At 29.8% G+C, this 20,423-nt stretch overlaps 1 protein-coding gene and 1 long non-coding RNA gene across 4 annotated transcripts; one reads left to right on the forward strand and one right to left on the reverse strand.

The window, feature by feature from the left end:
• The first annotated feature begins 28 nt into the window (after positions 1 to 28).
• On the forward strand, positions 29 to 17,171 carry LOC130453402 (hormone-sensitive lipase). Of its 3 annotated transcripts, none has more exons than XM_056793119.1 (11): positions 29 to 564; positions 2,634 to 2,820; positions 4,573 to 4,651; positions 5,951 to 6,235; positions 6,811 to 7,119; positions 7,845 to 8,054; positions 9,210 to 9,458; positions 10,674 to 10,814; positions 10,924 to 11,093; positions 11,542 to 11,667; positions 13,652 to 17,171. In XM_056793119.1, the coding sequence occupies exons 1-11, from the start codon at positions 167 to 169 to the stop codon at positions 13,742 to 13,744; spliced, it is 2,247 nt and encodes a 748-aa protein (XP_056649097.1). In that variant the 5' UTR covers positions 29 to 166; the 3' UTR covers positions 13,745 to 17,171. The 3 variants fall into 3 exon arrangements, with proteins under 3 accessions (XP_056649097.1, XP_056649098.1, XP_056649099.1); XM_056793120.1 differs by having other exon boundaries at positions 10,930 to 11,093; XM_056793121.1 differs by lacking the exon at positions 13,652 to 17,171 and adding an exon at positions 12,383 to 12,716 and having other exon boundaries at positions 85 to 564.
• On the reverse strand, positions 17,171 to 20,276 carry LOC130453403 (uncharacterized). The gene is made up of 3 exons (XR_008911048.1): positions 20,078 to 20,276; positions 18,818 to 19,814; positions 17,171 to 17,300 (listed from the first exon to the last, which is right to left on the reverse strand). It is a non-coding gene; the product is annotated as an uncharacterized LOC130453403 (long non-coding RNA).
• Positions 20,277 to 20,423: the final 147 nt, after the last annotated feature.

Raw genomic sequence — 20,423 nt, forward strand, 5'->3', positions numbered from 1 at the left:
CATAACTGACCTATAAAATAACAATGACGTAAGTAAATAAATAAAATTGACAATATGCTGCAAACATCCAACCTTAAAATAAATTTCATTTAAATACAAATGTTCAGTGAAAGTAGACAGTTAAAAGTATAAATTATTTTTGCAACATATTATATTCAAGATAAAAATGAACATCTCAAATTTAAGCCAAGACGAAGTAAATGTAGTAGAAAATTGTGAAAATCATGCTTCAACATCACATACGGAAAGAGATTTAAAAATTAATATTTTAAAAGATATATGTGATAATAACGCGAATTTTTTCTCAAAGGACAACACTGAAAATGGCCAAAGGCTTTATCTATCGTTCCTGGCAATAGTTGATTCTGTCGAAAAAGCTAAGCCTAAAATACTTGCTATAGAAACTGACATGCACTACTTCGATTTCGATGAAAATACTCCGGGAAATGGATACAGAAGTTTCCTCCTAGTCCTAGATTTAGCTATACAAATGGCTATTGATTGCTCAGAAAAAGTTTTACAAAAAAGAGATAGCACCTTTTTCCGTAAGACTTATCTAACAAAGTAAGTATAAGAAATTTTAAATAAAAAAATGTGTAAATAGCTATCTTAAATGTATCTACAAATTAGAATATATGAAATGATGTCTAACATATTCATTATTCTTCAATTTCTTATTTCTTAGACCTTTTGATATATTAATGCATCTAAATGTTCTTGATTTTAGGTCCCTTCTGTTTCAAAATTAGTTTTTTTTTTGATAGTTTTTAAAAGAAAGATAAATTTTGACGTTTCGACTTTTCTTTAAGTCTTTATCAAAATATGATATTGACACTGACAATTTGCTTATATATATCGATCTATAGATCAACTTCATCATGAATATCAAAATAAGGATAAAATCAACTTAAAACTTTGTTCCAATAAGAAAAATTAATTTTTCCTTGGTTTCCACATCTCATTTTACTTAAATTACTTAGATCTTTTTTATCATTTATAGCTTTTTCGTTCTTATGAATGTGAACCATTTCTAAAAATTCTCTTTTTCGTGTATTAGATTTCGTTTCAAGAATTTTTGAATCTTCATAATAGGATTAATTTTTTTTTGATATTTCATGGTTCGTTAATGCAGTTCTATTTTTTTCATCATATTGATGACCTTTTAGTCTATTTTCTAAATACTGAGATGTTTGCCCTATGTAGACAGCATCACAATTAATACAAAGTACTTGATATATAATATTACTTCTCTTGTTTTTTGGTGTTTTAGATTTTAATTTAGTGAAATATTTGGATAATGTATTATGTCCTCTATGAATTATAGACTTATACTAATATCATATTTATTGAAATAATTCGATAATTGTTGGGAAAGTCTATATCTATAGATCAATATAAATAAGCAAATTGTCAGTGTCAATATCATATTTTGATAAAGACTTAAAGAAAAGTCGAAAAAACATTAACATATTCATTATTATATAATTATTTCAATTAAAACCCATTGTAATTTTTCCAATTATTCTAAAGTGCTTAAAGAAATGATTTTTTAAAATATTTAAAATTAAGATTTTAAAAAAAGTAAATGTCATAAATATTATTCTATCTTAATGATCAAGAAACTCATTTATAACTTCAAATTACATTATAATGTAGACTGCAGAGCTCTAATTCCAGCTTTTATTGTTAGACTCAGAATGTGATGGTTTTGTTAATGTTAGCTTATGAATAGGTTAGGGGAAAGAAGCTTCAACAAACATGCATAGATATGTTTTATTATTTTTCTCCAGTTGATGAAAGTTTTCTACCAAAATAAGTTATTTATTACCTATATGCTTACATTTTGACAAGATCATGTACATATATTGAAATAATTACGGTCCTGTATCTAATATGGATAGTATACATAGAAGTGATATAATCAAATTGCTAGTAACGGAAAAAACTATAATTAACAAAAGTTAAAATAAACTCCTGTTAGTTAGTATATATTACCATAACTACTTTTTTAACACTAAGATAAGAAAATTCGACATAAAACAAATCAACATTATTAAAATAGAAAATTTGTATTGTGCTAAATATCCACAAAAAAACAAAAGCGATAAGAAATTATCAGAACTTGATAAAACCACAGAACCGGACTGAATGCAAACAGAATTCAAATATAAATTTGAGAGATAACATGAAATTTGTTAAGATGCATAGAAATGAACATGTAGAAATTATGAAAGAAGCTAAAAAACTAAATGGTTCCAATATTTAGACTAACGGCGACTACTTCAAGAAAATGCAGATAGAAAGAGAAAAGTTATTACCTCAGCTAAAATAGATAATGGACTAGGACGCAACGTAGTACTTAGATTTTAAAAGTCAATTTTAAATCACAAAATCTATTGAGCAGATGCATTCATGTACTAAAAGCTGAATGAACAAGATGATAAAAACGTACAGCAACTATTAGTTATACAGAATGAGGAGACGTAACAAAGAGAAGTTAAATAACTAGCAAGAAAAGAAAATAGGAAATGCAGGGGATAGGGAGAATTGCAGAATGGGGATCTATATATAATACTATTATTTATACTAACTTGGTAGTGATTATCTACTTATACAAATTCACTTTATTTTAGAGACATAGAATCATGTTCCCATTTAATGAATAGCTTAGATAGTTGTCTAACGCAACTTCAAACAATAATGTCTTTGTGTAATGATGGCAATCTTTTTGTTGGTGAAGATTACCCATTGGATGAGTTATTCACACAATATGGAGAAATTAATCAACATTGTTTTTATGGAAGACATTTAGGATTTCAAGTAAGTCTTACTAAAAAAATCCAACTTGTTTGAAAACATGTATTAATATCAAAATCGCTGAAACATGGATATACTCTTATAATAACAGTATATTCAGTAAAGATGCAGTATTTGTTTTCGACATTTTGTATATGACCAAAGCAACTTTGATCTTTGACATTTATTGACCTTCCAATAGTATTTTAGTTTTGTTCACATCAATACATAAGTATTAACTTGAACAATCTAGAATTTATTTCTATAAAAATATACCTAAAGGAAAGCTCATAACAGCTCTATCAAAAGAATGACACTTGTAACCTAGTTACTGTCAGCAAAATATAACTGTATCTGTAATATTAGAAAGATAATTTCAGCACTTGGACAATCAAGTCACACTAACCAATTCAAGAGCTAATTCAGCATGTCTGAGTTGCTGTGTTTCAACTGCGTTAGTTTCTCTTCTGTTACATAATGCTTGGGGTTAACATTAAATAAGAATAAGCTTCTTTGTTTTCTCGTAATATCAAAATCTCAATCTCTTTTTTTCATATTAGCACTAATAGCAAAAGCCCGTATTTTGTGAATAAAATTTGAAAACTATATAGCAATTATATAATAATTTAAAGTAGATTTTTCTAGTTGACAAATTGAACAACGTTTTTCCAAAAAAAAATCATTTTCAACCGTTTATTATTATCTGGTGCCCAAAATGGGAGTGGAAATGAAGAAAACACTAGAAAGCTCTTATCTTCACTTTATTACAATCTTATAATCACTTGCACATGTAGACAGTATCTGCTAAAAATGAGTAAACATTGAGTGTTTATATCATTTCTGTTATTGTATGTAACATGCTAAATTGTTTTGTTTCACCATTTGTTATATTTATATTATAATAATTACATTTCATTTTTTACTGTCTCTTATCTCTCTTCTCCTTGATCTCAGAAAAAATATACACTTGCTGAATAATTACATTGTGATATACAATTTTCCAATCATAAGTAACATACAGAATTTTATTTCTATCAATTGAAAGCTTAAATTATCTTTATGTTGGACTGTTTTCTTGTAAAATAAAACTATGAGAAAGCTTGTGCACACAAAAGTCTTATCAAGGCAGCATTACTTCTATCTTAATTATTTTCGATAGTTTAATAATAGATTTTGTTACATAAGTTAACGTCTTTTCATAAATATTAATTAACCTATAAATATAAGAGTTCAAAATAACTGATTTGAAATTACATTAATAAATTAGTTATCTGATTTCTAAGTAGGTTTCATATTCAAAGTTAATATTCGAAATAATTTAATAAGTAGTTAATTGCACAATTGTTTAATTCAAACAAATATACATATTCGTTATAATTTGTTAGTCATTAATACGAGGTGTGGTAAAAAAAAGATAATTGAACGAATCCTCCTCAAAGTATTGCCTTTGGCTAGGAGTTTCTATATCGAATCCAAAACTGGAGGCCATTCTGGAAGACTTCTTTTGATATGATTGTCATCTGCTCCGTTGTGGCCTTCCCAACCAGTCTGGTGTCAAAATAATTCTCTTCTAGCACATTTTTATTTTCGGGTGGTTATGATAAAAAAAGTCATTGACTCATTTTTCAAGTCTCACACATTGCTTCGCAAATATTGCATAATTTATTCATTGTATTTTTTATCACACCTCGTATTATCTATATTTATATAACAAACGATGGTAGAAATAAGTTGATTTTTGTTTTTGAAAATCAAATAATTATATTTTTGTTTTAGTATTGTGACTCCATTAGAAATGTTTTACAATTCATTGCTTTATCAATGACGTTGTTTTCGGAAGTATATTACAACCAAGGTAACTATAAATTATATCAAATAAAAATTACTTTGTAAAGTATGTTCAAAACTGATTATGATTTGTATATACAGGGATCGTTGGTACTAATACCATTTGAAAAGTACCCACGTCTGTCACATTATTCCATATATTTTTTTCAAGAAGCCGACAAATCACAAAGAGAATTGCCTCTAGAACTTCAGATTAAAGTATCTGCCATAGAAAGGTCATCAATCCTATAATGCTTTAAAAATTATTCTTACAATGATTATTTGTAAAGCTACGACTGGTTAAATTTGTAATTTTCATTCACTAGAATAGAAAGTCAACTACAAGAAACAATTTTAAATCTTCAGTAGCATTATTTATATGTATTGCATTATAAGTTCCTACATAACTTCCTCTTTGTTGAAGAATGTAAATATGAAAAATGTTTATTGGTAGTCAAAAAGACATCTACATGATTTAACCAATACAGTGTATATGATAGAAAGCAATAATTTTGATTCTCCGACAAAAGAAAGAATTTGGAAACCAATATGGGTGATCGAAAATCGAAAATTTTGTATGGCATTACCATACTCAACTTATGCCTTATTTACGTTGTATATGCCTTTTTTATCATTTCTTTTGGAAAAAACTTTCCATATATACATTTTTTATAAACGTTAAGGATGTTTTCAATTCCCATCTAATAAGGTCTAATATTATTATAAATTCTTTCACTTTCTGTACTCATTTCTTCATTCTCATTTTATTTTTTATTATCTAGTGTCCTACCCAGCAAAACCTTTATGGCTTAAAATGTTTTGATAAGTTTAGGGTCTCATATTGTTAATAGTCATACTGAATTATAATTATACACAGTTCCTTGAAACACATGTAAGCTAATATGTGAAAACATTTTGGAAAATTTTAAAAAATATTAATGACTATTCATTTATTTTTTTTAGTTGTTTTTATTTTAACTCTGCAGTAGATTCAAAATGATAATGAGATAATATATATTCTGACAAATGAATTTTCCATACAAAAATCTAATTACGTATATTATAACCATATACGAGGTGTGTATAAAAAGTTTGTGCAATGATCCGGCAACATGTGGGCACGCGCTTGCACTTAACGATCCAGACACATATCCAGAAACGTCACCCACACCACGAATGAACATCAAATTGGCTTGTTGTGTACAATGGCGATGTTTTCAAAGTCCGATAAAGACTATTTCTTTTCTGATACCATTCACCGAACATTTTAGACACACCTCATTTACTGTTAAAGATGATTTAAATAATAACTTTATTCCTTTAATAGGCTCGATGATTAGTAAAGCTACGAATTCCGTAATTTCCAGTACTAAATTTTTTATTGATCCAGAACAAAGAGCCAAACGAATTGTAAATATATCTCAACACGCAGAAGTAGATTTCTGCAAAGCGTTCTGGTTTCTTGCCGAAGCAGAACTTATGAACCAGCTGCCTTCGATAGTATCACCAAGTGTGGCTATTTCTAAAGTGATTCAAATACCACCAGAGCCTATAGTTATAGAAACTCTAGATGGTGAATCTTATGAAGTACCAGTGCCTTCTTCTTATATTGGTAAGAAATTTGTCTCTACATATTTTAAAGATGCAACAATACAATCATTAATATGGTAGACTTATATCCAGTATTGTGTGTTACCAACTTCCAACAAAGGTTTTCCTAAATACTTCTTGACTTATCAAAGCTATCTGTTAACATGGAAAAAAATAATACAGTACAATTAAACAAGGAAAAAGAAAATAGAGATTTAGCTCCATATGGTAGTTTAGTTTGTCCATTTTTACTCGAAAAATATAGTTTATTTTATTGAAAACAAAGAAAATTTTGAACTAATCTCCTTTGAAATAATTCTCTAGCTTATCCTAATGTTGAATCTATGACTGGAGTCATTTCTAGTAGACTTTCTGTTGAAAAGCTCGTTTTTCACATATTTTTGAGGTCAAACGACATCTGGATTTATTTTAATAATCTGTATCATTATCAATATATCTTATTGCAATCAAGAAAATAATACAGTATCCTCACCATAGATCAATAATTTAAAAAAAATTGTTGTTAATGTGTTAATTTCATTACGTGTGATGATTTAGCTGTAAGTATAATTCTGAAATAAATATTTTTATTTTTAGGTCGAAAATCGGTACAAGTTAGATTAATAAGCCATAAAATTCGAGAAGGAATGTTAGGTACTAAAGGGAAAAGTCCTATGGATCCTCCTTCAAATGCATTACTGATCCATTGTCACGGCGGTGGGTTTGTTGCCCAATCATCAAAATCTCATGATGGATATTTGAGAGATTGGGCAAAAAAGTTAGATGTTCCTATACTTTGTATTGATTACAGTTTGGCTCCGGAAGCACCATTTCCGAGGGCACTGGAAGAAATATTATTTGCTTATTGTTGGGCTAAAAAGCATCATGAATTTTTAGGAACTACAGGTAAGCACAATCTAATCCTTTTCTAATTTTATTAGATACAAGGAAATTTGTATTTTGAGAACAAAATTATTTTTTATATTTGAATTGATCATATGTTGAAGAAAAATTCATGTAATCATTGTTTTCTCACTTATGTTTCTATTCATTTCATGAAACTAATTGTTAATTGTCCAACTCCCACTATTTTTTTTCTTTTGCATTTTTTTCTTGGTTTTATTTGTTCCCCTTACCTCAGCACATTTGTTCTTCCCAATTTCCTTCATTATTATCATAATCATGTTCTTCTATACAAAAATGTGTCCATACCCATTCAATCACAATAGCTTCTATTTTTTTCCTTTCATAATTTTTGTTTTTTTCAAATATTTTGTGCCGATAAAATTTATCCTGGGCTCAACTTTTTTCTTTATTGTCTAGTTTTTTTTTCACTTCCATAAGTTATTTGTATTTATCCATTTTCCTTTTCATTTTGATATCAATAAGTATAAATATACTAATATTGTTGTATTCTACTTTTCTATCATTCATATTTCACTTGTGTTCTTACTCTCCCCAATATGGTCTTTTCAACTTATATTTCATTATTATTTTCTCTAACCTGTTTTTCATTCATTATTAGTTGCAATTTTCTCTATGTTGGAATTGTATGAATTACTAATGAATATTTGAAATTATCTCATAACGTTTAATGAAGATTGTATATTCAAAATATCTTTATATTTTAGGTGAAATAATAATTGGTGCAGGTGATTCAGCTGGAGCAAATCTACTGCTCAGTTCCACATTGAAATGTATTGAATCCAACATCCCTACGATGTCAGGTCTATTTGTAGCTTATGTGCCTACTCTTGTACATTATATACCATCTCCAGCTCGACTGCTTTGCATGATGGATCCTCTTTTACCATTTGGATTTTTGATGAAATGCCTCAAAGGTAATACATATTTTTTTGCTTCTTTGAAAAAAAACCAAACCCAACCAAAAAAGAACTAATAGTTATATTTCTGATCATTTAATAAATTTTAAAACACCCACAGGCTTTAGTTTTGTTAAATATTCCTGCTCTATTTAGTATACTTCAAAGTTTTTAATCCTGAGATTCTGTAGTACCTTTCACTCGGCAAGTATCTGGATGGATGTTTTCTTTCAAATTCACAACAGTTCAAGTTTCTTGAGAAGTCCATTCAAGCGATAATGGCCTGCTAGAACCACTGTTTTCTTTCCTTCTACAGAAGGGTTCTGGTATCTATAATGATGTTTGTGATAGTTTATTAACTATCTTATTTGCCACATTTCCACTGTCCCCTGATACCCGCCACAGATATTCGACGTAATTGTTATTCTCTGCCTTCTATATTAATCTTGATCTTAATTTTTTTTCTATAGAATTCCTCCTTTAGTTAATGTCTCATTCTTCCTGATATATTTCTTCCTCCAACATACAGTGGCTTGAAATTCAGAATTATTTCCATAGCTATTATAGGGCATATTTCCAAGGCTCTGTTTATACGTATGCAAGCTTTTTAATTCCAGAGTGGTGCTTGTTTATTTATATGTAGGTTTATTCTTCTTCTCTAAGCAATAACTTTGTACGTGACAATATGTCTCAATATAGAAGTGTACATCCACTTTGGGATAACTTGGAAGCAGCTCCAATTTTTCCTAGCGAGGTTTTGCAGATGATTAGAACCATTTTTGCTTTATAGGTTATCTCTTTTTAATGTTGATTCCACAGGAGGATACTATCAAGTGTCCTGTCTAAGAAATAAGTAATAAGAGTCTCACCAGCTTGCACTGGCTATTTGTGTAGTTGAGACCTCTTTATAGTATTCTCAAATTTTCGTAGATGTTATTATGACTATGTAATCACCTTAGCGTTAACGTTTATCTAGGAGTTAATCAAACATCAGACTCCATATTAATGGAGATAATCCATTGTGGAAATCCTTGGGTTTTACTGATTGAGATGTTTTTTTTTTCTCTTTAACAAAATTAGTAATTTTCTTCTGTGGTCTGTGGTCTCAATATTAAATAGTAGTTCATGTTAACAAATTTTTTTGTTGAATACAAATAACAATCTTTCTTTCAGCTTATGCTTGTCCAGATCCCCACTTACAACAAACGTTTAGCAACAATAACAATAAGGATACGGAAAGTTTTGAAGAAATTACTGAGTCAGATATAATGGAATTGCAAGCTCACAAATCTCCTACTTCAGAAAATTCCGACACCTTAACTTATGAATCGTTAGAATCCAATGAAGTTAACGTTTCAGATAGCGTTTCTAGTCATAAATCTGGACCACTGATGAATGAAATTTTAGAAAGATATGCTAAAGGTGATTAACTAATCTTTTAAAAACATTTTTGTAAAGATTTATATGAACTCATTATTAATAAGTGTTCAAATGAAGCTAATATGTAGTTGCTATTGTACTGTTCATCTCCTAGTGTGATTTTCTAAATAATAACCTATTCCAATTACCATTTATAGTTTGATATGTGAAATTTTCTTAATTTTAATTCATGTACTACCTTGAGGAATTAATTTCCAAACTCTGACTAATGCCTTCGACAGGGCTTTGAACCCAGAGATTCAGGTAAAGCCGTTAAGATGCCAACTCGATACCGGCTTCATGGAAGAACAGCTGCTGAATTTTATTGACGCGATGACTTGGACCTTCATGCAGTCTCCATTCGGCAATAGAACCAAGCCACCACAGTTTTTTCCTCTTTAGCTGGTTAGGAATCATATCCTAATTCGTCAAAAGGCTCAAACCACAGCACTTGATTTGTTTTTTATAGGACATTAACCTTTGGTAATTTCAAGTGGGACACAGCGGGTCTATCAGATGCCTATGTGCTTTGACCGCCCTCTATTCTATTATAAACTATGAAGAATTAATTTAAAATAAACTGTTTCGTTTCTTATCACTATAATTTATCTAAATTTTTCTTTGCTTATATAATTACTTATTATTAATTCAGTCCTACTCCAAATTCCTACCTTCAAGGTGTCTATATACCATGAAGTTTGTTTTGGCTTGTTTTTATTTTACCATAGAGGGTATTTAAGTTATACTGCAATGAGTACTACCGCGTTTGTATTTGCCTATATCGATGTAGCAAATCTCCGAGATGTTATATCAAGCATCGCTGTTGTTTGACGGCTTGAATATGTAATCGTCTGGGTTGATACAGCCAAGGTTTGGAAGGGTTATAGGTGTCCTGCGATTTACTACCAAGAATATATATAAGAGGTTTGTTTTTCAGTCATGTTTTTGAAACAACTACACAACAAAGCTGTATGCTCGATATTTTCTTCTGTTTTTTCAGCTATACTTCACGACCTCACTCGCTGATGGCGTATTTCACTGAGCATAAAAACGGTGGCCCTCGTTACCCGGATTGTTCTACATATTACATCATCATCAAAATTTATTGTTCAGGAAACGCTTAAAGTTAAATTATATTTAACATCTAAGATCAACCTGCAATATAGATGAATAAAATGGAATATTCATGTTTTTAATGGAATACTTCAACATTTTCAGAGCAACAACTTTCTGTTGATGGCAACGAAGATACAACAAAGGCATCGACTAGTCAGTCATTATCAAATGCATCTAATTCATTTCAGTCAAAAGTAGCAAACTTCGTGTGTAGTCTAAGAAATTCGTTTTCGAAATATTTAGGTAAATATCAATTTTATACTATAGTGTATTTAGTTGAACCAATGAGATATATATTAATGGTAGAAATTGGAATTATTACAAAAATTTCAACTTTCTATAATCTATTCAGTTATAGGTGAAAGAACAGCTAGCGATGCTGAAAAATTGTTGGATTTAGATACGTCCCCACAGATAAATTTTGTAGACAGGTTTTGTTTCGAAGTACCAAAAGATCCTTTCTTGAGCCCCATTTTTGCTACAGATGAAGATTTAAGGAAATTTCCTCCCACAAAAGTTTTGGTAAGTTTGAAACCAGTTCTCAAGTTTCTTGAGGTTTCCATTTAGGTCCACTTGGAACCTCTATTAAAATTTTTAATGCTCCAGCTAATGCGTTATTTTGATATTATAGTTTCTCCTAAAAATCTTAACAAATTATGAAATTGTGCTTTATTAGTACTTTTCACAAAACATTGAGAGTATTGTATTAACATTTTCTATTGGTCAAAAGGGTTGACAAGATTTGTTCCATTAGATTTTTTTTTCAAGATATACTGATCAAAAAACCTTATTTCCTCCAATGACTGTTCACCTTGGAAAAATAATCATCAATTGTATATATTAATAATTTCTGAATAAATTACATCTTTGTAGTTGAGTTACTACTAACAAAGTGGATATTATTTTCTTCTATCGATGTACATTTAAAAATCAATTATTATCAGTTTTTAAATTAAATGTTTATTTTCAGAGTGTTGAAATGGACCCATGTCTTGATGACTGTATAATGTTTGCCAAAAGGCTCAAAAATGTGGGAAATGACGTTAGTCTAGATATATTAAGAGGTTTGCCTCATGGATTTTTAAATTTTTCATTAGTAAGTATATTTTTCTTTTTTTCAGTAAATTCAATTGATTTTTATATATGCAGGGTAAACCTTAATAAACAGAGTCGGCATGTGTATTGGAGTTTGAAGTTAAGTTAAAAATTACCAGGATTTTCTTGATGAACGCCTGAAACTTCCAAAATAACTAGAATTTGAAAAAAACATCTAAAATGATCAGAAATTTATGCCAAATACGACTTCGTGTGGTTGTTTTTTTAATGACAACCCCATTTGTTCGTTGGATACTGATTCAATTGGTAAATTGGTTAACATCAAGAAAAACCTTTCTTCACACACATTTCCCTTCAACATTTTTTTGTTTATTCATTAAACACCAAAACATTAAAATTTTTATCTCAAAACTAGGGCAGTCGAGTCTAGTGAAATGAATATAAGTAGATATTACCAAAAGTATTCTACACTTGATGAATTGACCTTCGTGGAACTAACAATTTAGTGTGAAACTAGACAAAATTTCCCTGGAGAACGAAATGTCCTCACAGCACTCCGTGTGTATTTTAGTAGGTTCTCCAATAGATAGAGTGGGATACAACTAAATTCCAGTGAGAGTAAATTATTTGAAAATAAAATGGATTTATTTTGAAACGGGTGTATTTCTTGAAACCACATGGAAATTTTAGTTTTCCCTAGTTTCCACAAAACCCGTTAGATTCGAGGTTGTAAGCACAAACTACCAATTTTTCAGCCCCAAGTTGCCATTAAAAACATTTCTGAGCGCTCCATATAAAGAGTTGAGAAGCTTCGAGGAGATTCTGGTGATGTTGGATCTATAGTTCGAGTTGTTTCCAAAAAGTTTTTTTTGAAAGGTGCGTTTGGTCGAAATTTTTAATTTGAAACTGGAACCCTTTAGACCTACTTGTAGATGATGTTTGGATTTAAAAAAAGTGAACTCAGTAATTTAAGAAACTCCTCCTATCAACTTTTGCCCAAAATTGAGTTAGACATATTAAATTTTTGGTGAAGGTTAGACAAATTAAACATTAAAACTTTTATGGGGTTTCATTATTCTAGTAAACAAGTAGGCCAAGTTGTAATAAACCTTATAAATGGCTATCCGAAAACATGTACCTATCAATGACCTTAAGAAATTCGAAGCCTATATATCTACAGACATTGTTGGTGAATGTTATTGTTGATATAATTGTCCTTTCTGATAAGTAATTTCGTATGGTGTTGCGGGTTGAGGACATTATAACTCAAACCGAAGATAAACAAGTAAACAAAAAATTGTAAAATTAGAAGTAAAACAATAATCAGATAGTGTAATAATATGAATATTTATACATGTATAGAACACACTAGATATAAGACAAACTATATAACATAAACAAATAAGAACATTGTTGTATAAAACAGAAGAACAATGAAAAAATTATTTAAAGAAACCAATACATACACATTTAAGTAAAAACCTGGGCAAACAACATACCTTTTTAAATTATTAGTCGTTAGTCAAAAGATTTTGAGTCCCCAACTTACAACACCATTCGAAATTACATTGTTGGTGAATTGTATTCAAAAATTTATGAGTAGCCAACTCTTCTAGTAAACAATGTGTAGAAAATGTGTTTTACTTTTTATTTAATACCTTATAACAATTTTTTCTAATATCATAATAAAAATAAAAAAATGGTTTCAAGTTATAGACCAGACTTATGGATCTGGATATTATTGATCTTTTATAAAATAATCATTTTGATAATCAGTTCGATTTTGATTAAGATTTTGGAACTTTAATTCAGTTGACATTTTATTGTATTTTTGTTTTGAAAAAGTTGTTATTTGTTTTTTAAATTTTTGGATAAATATGAAGTGTCTATCAGATGTCCACTTTGGTATAACTGGTAGTAGTAGACAACTGAAAATATTTTTACTAAAATGAGCTCTCTGTTTCTGATGTGTATACTCTCTATATATAAGTACTCTAATATTTTTAAATTTACTTATTTTTCAGTTTTCGAAAGAGGCTCATGAAGGTTCCAATGTATGTGTCCGACGAATTGAGGAACTATTGAAACAGAGAAGACAAAATCAGACAATACTGTAATTTAGTCAATGATTAAAATAATTCATAGATCTGTCCAATAGTGGAAAAGTATTATTCTATAGGTATTAATATTCATTGTTAATATTGTTTTAGCTAGGTAATTTGTTGGAGATGAATGCAACATTATTTTTATACAGTAGGTACTTTACGTACATCTCTTCTATATTTATTTATCCAATTTAAACGTTAATATTTGTTGGCCAAATATTACTGGTTGGTTAACACGTTTCCGATCTAATGGAAATATTGTGGAGTGAAATAAATATTTAAATAAATTAACAAATGGCTTAAAAACATGATTTATTAATAATTTATTCATAATTACTGAAGTAATAGATCTGTTGATTAGATTATGAGCTTTTTTGTTTTTTGTTTTATTATGATATTAAGCGTGAAAGGACTGTAAATGTTTTTTAAAAGTATGTATTTTGTGTCTGTTACATATGTGTGGGGCGGTGTATAATAATTCAGCTGGTGGAAAGTTTTACGATATGTCTTTCGACTTACTTTCATAAAACTGAAAAATCCTAAAAAAACAAGAAGTAAGTTCGTTATAAGAATTTTTGAGATGTCAAATGAAGAAAGGGGTTATTTTCCATGTTTCAGAGTAAAATTGTTGCATGATTTCACGTAAAAATACACCAAAACAAGCAGTATAATATTCTTTTCCAGCAATAAAAGCAACAAGGTGGGCTCAGTCGCCAAACGGAATCGGCGAACTCACCAATGGTCATAGAACTCATCCTTGGTGTAGCTAGAAGTGTTGCTATCGCATCAGCTTGCAAAGCGGGCTCGGTAAAGAAGGATTGAGACAAGCGAACACATAAAAGGACCCTCTGCTTCTCTTACCAAACAACTGTTCCAATTAAATAGGCGCGAAATCCGACTAGTGACCGAACTTTTAAACGGATACGGTCATCAAAGACGCCATCTCCACATCATGGTCATTCACACGAGTGCTGTTCAAACATTTGAGTAAGCCTCACAGCATGCCTAATGACATCAAAGGTTTCAAGCAAAATCGCCTGATCGGCTTTTCAAACGACATCGGCCTTTGGTAACGTCAAGTGGGACACAACGGGCCTATCTGAAGGTCTGTGCTCAACTGTCCTTGGCCGCCCACAATGAAACTGACTTTAATTTCAATTTAAACCACTAAATAATCATTTTAAACAGAAGAAGTTGATATCATGGTCCACTTTTTTATATCAAATATTTAAGTAGATCATATTCTTTAAGATAGTGGAATATGTTAATTAGAAATTGTTTTAATATGTTTAGGACCAGTTCCTAAAAATTCTACCAGCAATGTTCAATTTTTTTTATTAGTTTTTTAACAGTATAAGAGCCAATTCATGTTAAAGTTCACGTATTGATATTTCTTTTTCAAATTGAGAAAACTGGTAGCTTGAATTAGAACAAATTTCAAATAACAAAATTATAAAAAATCGAAAACTTACCCAAAGTCATGCTTTTATTAGCTTCTTTTATCAATCGATGTTTATCTTTTCACTTCTGTTCCCTATTCATAATCCACAATTTCTGTTTCAGTCATTATTATTTGCTTCCCAAGTATTCTTTATTCAATTATCCCATTTTCTACTAGGAATCAAAAAACTTCTCTTGATTTTTATTCATTTTATTTTATTTCTTATTAATTATATTAAATTGCTCTAATTTATTAAAAAAGTCTTATGTGTCCACTTTTTCCCCGACTTTCTAATTGTTCAACAAAACTGTCGTAAGCAACTGATTTCCAGTATTTTTCTATCAACATTGCAATAATTATATATAAAGTGAATATTTGTATCTGAAACGTTGGAAAATATCCCATATCTAGGTTATTATGATGATATTAAAAACGTTATAAAATCAAATTGCAAACTGTAAACACATGTTTTCACAAATGTGGAAATATTGAAAATGGCTTATTCACAAATAACCCCGTAATAATAACCTTATTGCAACTTCTGTGATATTGTTTTATTTGTGGTGTTTATTTATAATTTATTTATTATTATAATAGATATGTTCAGGGAAGAAATAAAGGATCCTGTACTCGTACTGAAATTCAGATTCAGCCATTTTTGTCATAAACCATTCATATATATTTAAATTCTTTAGGTTGGTGTCAAATTGGCTGTAATTGTTTAATTATATTGATATTTTGTCGAATAAACAAGGTGGTTCAGAATCAAAAACATTAATTTCTAGATCTCAAAAATAACATCTTTATATACTCTCAACTAATAACAAAAATTAAACCTTTTTAATGGATGTATTGAGTTTATCCCCCACTCACCTTATTTCATATTGAAGTGGGGTAGTTTTGGTAGCTAAGTGATGGTTCTTATAGTAGCATTTTTTCAAATTTTAATAATATCGTTATTTTTAATTAATTTAAACTCGAAAGTATACTTTTAGTTTACTGTAATCGTTTCAATTCTGCAATACCGAAACTACCCTGTATTCATATGGGATAAGATGACTTGAAATTAATTATCCCACACCATCACCAACATGTGGCACTACAGTTCGATATTAACCTTGGTCTCCCCGACAATTCTCCTCCAAATTGGTCTGTTCTTCACCAACGTTCCCCATCCTCTAACATTCATTATTTGTAAGTCTTTGTGAACTTGATCAGTCTATCTGATACAGGGTCTACCTATTTTTCTACTGCTTTATATTCATGGTTCTCTTTGACACCCGCTTGTCCCCCATCTTTCAATGTGGTCAAACCATCTCAATCTCTGGGTTTTAATGATGTTTTCATTGCCCAGTATTTGATTGATTTCGTTCATTCTAATTCCTCCTAATTTCTTTGATTATGTGTGTATCGCTTTCTCTTAATTATTATCCTACTGTCTTATATTCACTCTCAACATACGAACTCTATAGTCAAGGCATTTTGGCAAATATTTGAAAAAATAATTCATCCTTTGATGTGTTGTATCTCCTTCATATATATTTATTTTTGGAGGTACAGTGAGCTCTAGAAATGTATGTACTTCAGTGTGGACCACCTTGTATTATCGAAAATAATGTGAGTTGAACACATACAAAATTGTTGGTTTTCATCCAAATGGTAATTCTTCATAGTTTTTAACATTGCTTGTACTTAAATTTGGATTAATTAAGAACAGTGTAATCACAAAAAATGCTAGTCTTCTTTAATCGAATCTGATCATACATACTAAATTTTAATCCAATGTAATTTACAATAATTCCTATTTATATTTATGTATACTACAAATAATTTGTACCAATAGTAGCTTCATTAATTTTGAATGAATTTCACATCATTAGTGTGAGGTCCTTTGAAAAATTCTCATTGAACAACCATTGTTTTATATGTTTTTGTTGACAAAGTTATATTTGATATTTACTGTTATAATTTATTTGAATAAACTTATTTTGAAGCAAACTGGTTTTATTTAGTCCTCTTGTCCAATTACTCTGTTGAAGAACACTTGTTGGTAATTGACTTACCAACTTCTGTTTCATGATCTACCCCAAGAGTATTTCAAAGAGAAACAAACAATTGCAGCCATATCTGGAAAATATTTTGTTAATAACATCTAAGATAAATATGTAATATCTCAAAGGGTCTATTTTTGTTTTAAAACAACCCTAAAAGGTTTATAAAACAAACTTTGGAGGTGAGAATTAAAAATCAATTAGAACCAATCACTTTTCGACAGGATCACCTGCATATGATATTACTGTTCTCTAAAAACTAAAATTTAATATAATCATTATTGATCTGCTATAGCATTTTTTAGTTTGTTACTAGAGTTTTTACTGTGTAGAACTATTACCTAGTCAGTGATCTCGCATTCGATTGGAAATTTTTTTTTATAAGAACTATAAGCAAAGATAATTGTTAATTATAATTTGAAGGCTGCAAGGGTTTTCAGAAACTATCACCTGAATGTTCAGAAAGTAATGTGGATCTCCATCATCAAGTTTCCTGCTCTAGAATATTGTAGCTAAATACTGACAGATTGTTTCTTTTATTTTCTTGAACCTTGATATTTTATTAATACCTCATAACATGGTTATTTTTGGTAAATTATTTTTTTACATACAATGTTTTGTAGGATGAATTTAAATTTGAAAAGTGGATTTTAAATTTTCTGAATGATCAGATGTAAAGCGGTCACAGCTGCTTCCAGTACCTTTTTGAAGTTAGGGTTCAGGTCCGACATTCGAATCAAACACATGTGGTATAAAACACTTGTAACTTTGAAAATTCAGAATCCACTTACATGTTTCCTGTGAATTCTTATTCGTTCACATTATCACTAAACTTATATATTTCAGATCTAACTGTTATTCAAAATTTCATTTAAACTGGGTTTAAACAGCAAATCAGATAACAAGAATTACTATTGCTGTAGGTTTTAATGCCACATAACTTTAAGCATAATATCATCATGTGTTTAATTTTTTTATGCATGGTTAAGAAGATGAATACTACTAAAATGATTTGGACAGTAAAATTCCCTCGCATATTTTGGTGAAAAACATTCTCAGGCGTCAAAATTTGCCTACTTTTTGCTATGTAGTAAAGTATAGTACTACTTAAAAAAGAGACCCTATAACTTTGTCCTCAATGAAGAGAGGATAAAATTATATTAGATGATATTGTTCTAGTTTCTTCTACCCTAATCAATATGTACTGTCCAAGTGTTAAAGATTAATTTGATTCTTCAATGGAAATTAACGAATAAAGATCCACATTTTTTTCGTGGAATAGACTATCTTCATTCATGAAAAAAGATTTGTTTCACATCTGTTTAAATCACGCCACAAATTTTTTCGAAAAATATAAATTTATTTAAATATTATTATTATTTAAAAGCACATTGCGTGAAATAGGATATTTATATATCTATAAAACTTTTATTTTTCTTTGAAATGCGTTTAAAATCCCTAAAAAAATCATCTTCGAAGTTAATAAAATAGGAATCAAACAAAGCTCTATATACATAACACATTTTATTACAGTCGTAGGTCAATACTCTCACTACCGAAAAATAAACAAGAAAAATTAATACGGGTACATACGGGAAAATCGATTATATATCCCACGGCCGGCATTTTGACATATAACAGCTATTTTCTAAGATTTTTCATGCTTTGTTTACACCATGGTCTTACACACGATATGTAAGACCGTGGTTCAGATTCTTAGCAATCCTCGACAAGTGTCCAGAAACTTAATCAAGTATACGAGGTAAGAAGTTTTGCTTGCATGTGCTTGTAGTCGATACAGGCTAGTGTCGGTTATTGAACATAGATCAATGGTCGCATTTAGCGGACGAAGCCGTTGTGCACTTGTTGTAAAACCTTAGCGGAATCGTTCGGTGACATATATGCTTCAAATTCAACACATTTTGGAGCGGACTCCAAGCTTCGGAGCGCTTTGTATAGGTAACTGTAGCCAAAGTGAAATTTGTTATCAACTGTGTTCTGTGAAAAAATCACTGAGTTCGTTTATTAAGATAAAAGTAATGAATTGGCAAGAAAATACATCTGTCATAAAATAACAATACACAGAAAACAAAAAAGTCTTGACAGCAAACGCTCAACATGTTCTAGATCGTTACCGTTACCATTGTATAAAGAATCCTATTCTTTATACAATGCCGTTACTAATGGGTAACAGTACGTCCGCTGAATGCGACGAATGTGATCTTGGTCAAGGAAAAACTTGTGGTAACCGATTGCGACATATTTACATGTTTGGCGTATGTTTAGATTCACTCACGAGTGGCCGAACGGATCTTTTACGGATCTATGAATTTTTAACATTCACTATTTTCTCTGTCAATTTTTTCGTTTCCTTAATAATTTAGATATATATTTTGTCAAACGCAACTACCGACACAATTCCAAAATACACGTCATGTTTGCCTGTCCGGAACATTCTAACATACATACAAGCGTATACATGGTATCTAATTTTTGTAAAGACGTGGAGCTTGTAAACGATCGCCAAGCCTAGGTGACTGTGTAAATATAGCATCACAAGTTCTAAACCCTTTGCAACACATAGCATACCCTAAAAAGAAATGCAAACTTAGTTGTTATTCAGTGGAAACAACATGGTGGATTTTCAATGCCAGTGCTTTCGATGTATGTGACAGAGCTAATCTATTTTCGAGGGACACGTTTATTTACAAAACAATATTTGCATAAATTTTCAACTGAACCAAAAAAAAATTAGTGGACAGGATTACAAATCACTTTTAGAATGGAAGCTGACAGAATTCAGATTTTTCTAACAAACAAAATAAAAAGTGTAATATGTAAATAAATACTAACCAGAAATAAAGCAGTAATTCAGTTGAACAGATCATTACAATGGTATAGTATTATCATTTTGGTATTTAATATTGCTACGAACACGAGTGAGTCAAAGAACATAAAAGTTTGTTAATGAATATATATATATATATATATATATATATATATATATATATATATATATATATATATATCAAATATATCAAGGTATGTTAAAAGGTTTAGATCGATCTCTCCCCCAACATATGTCAAAAAGTATATTAAGTGATCACAGTTAAAACAGGTTGTAGAGGCTTCTATTGTACATAGAAAGACCAAAAGTTTTATCCTGTATAGTCCATCGTTCTGCTGTACCTTGTCTATA

This window comes from Diorhabda sublineata, chromosome 2 (genome assembly GCF_026230105.1).
Source record: "Diorhabda sublineata isolate icDioSubl1.1 chromosome 2, icDioSubl1.1, whole genome shotgun sequence".
NCBI lineage: Eukaryota > Metazoa > Arthropoda > Insecta > Coleoptera > Chrysomelidae > Diorhabda > Diorhabda sublineata.

Bases quoted from the DNA above. Each gene is read 5' to 3' on its own strand.
- LOC130453402 (XM_056793119.1), top strand. From the start codon at position 167: ATGAACATCTCAAATTTAAGCCAAGACGAAGTAAATGTAGTAGAAAAT. The intron at 4,652-5,950 runs GTAACTATAAAT...TTCCTTTAATAG, and splicing joins GGAAGTATATTACAACCAAG to GCTCGATGATTAGTAAAGCT. The intron at 11,668-13,651 runs GTAAGTATATTT...CTTATTTTTCAG, and splicing joins GATTTTTAAATTTTTCATTA to TTTTCGAAAGAGGCTCATGA.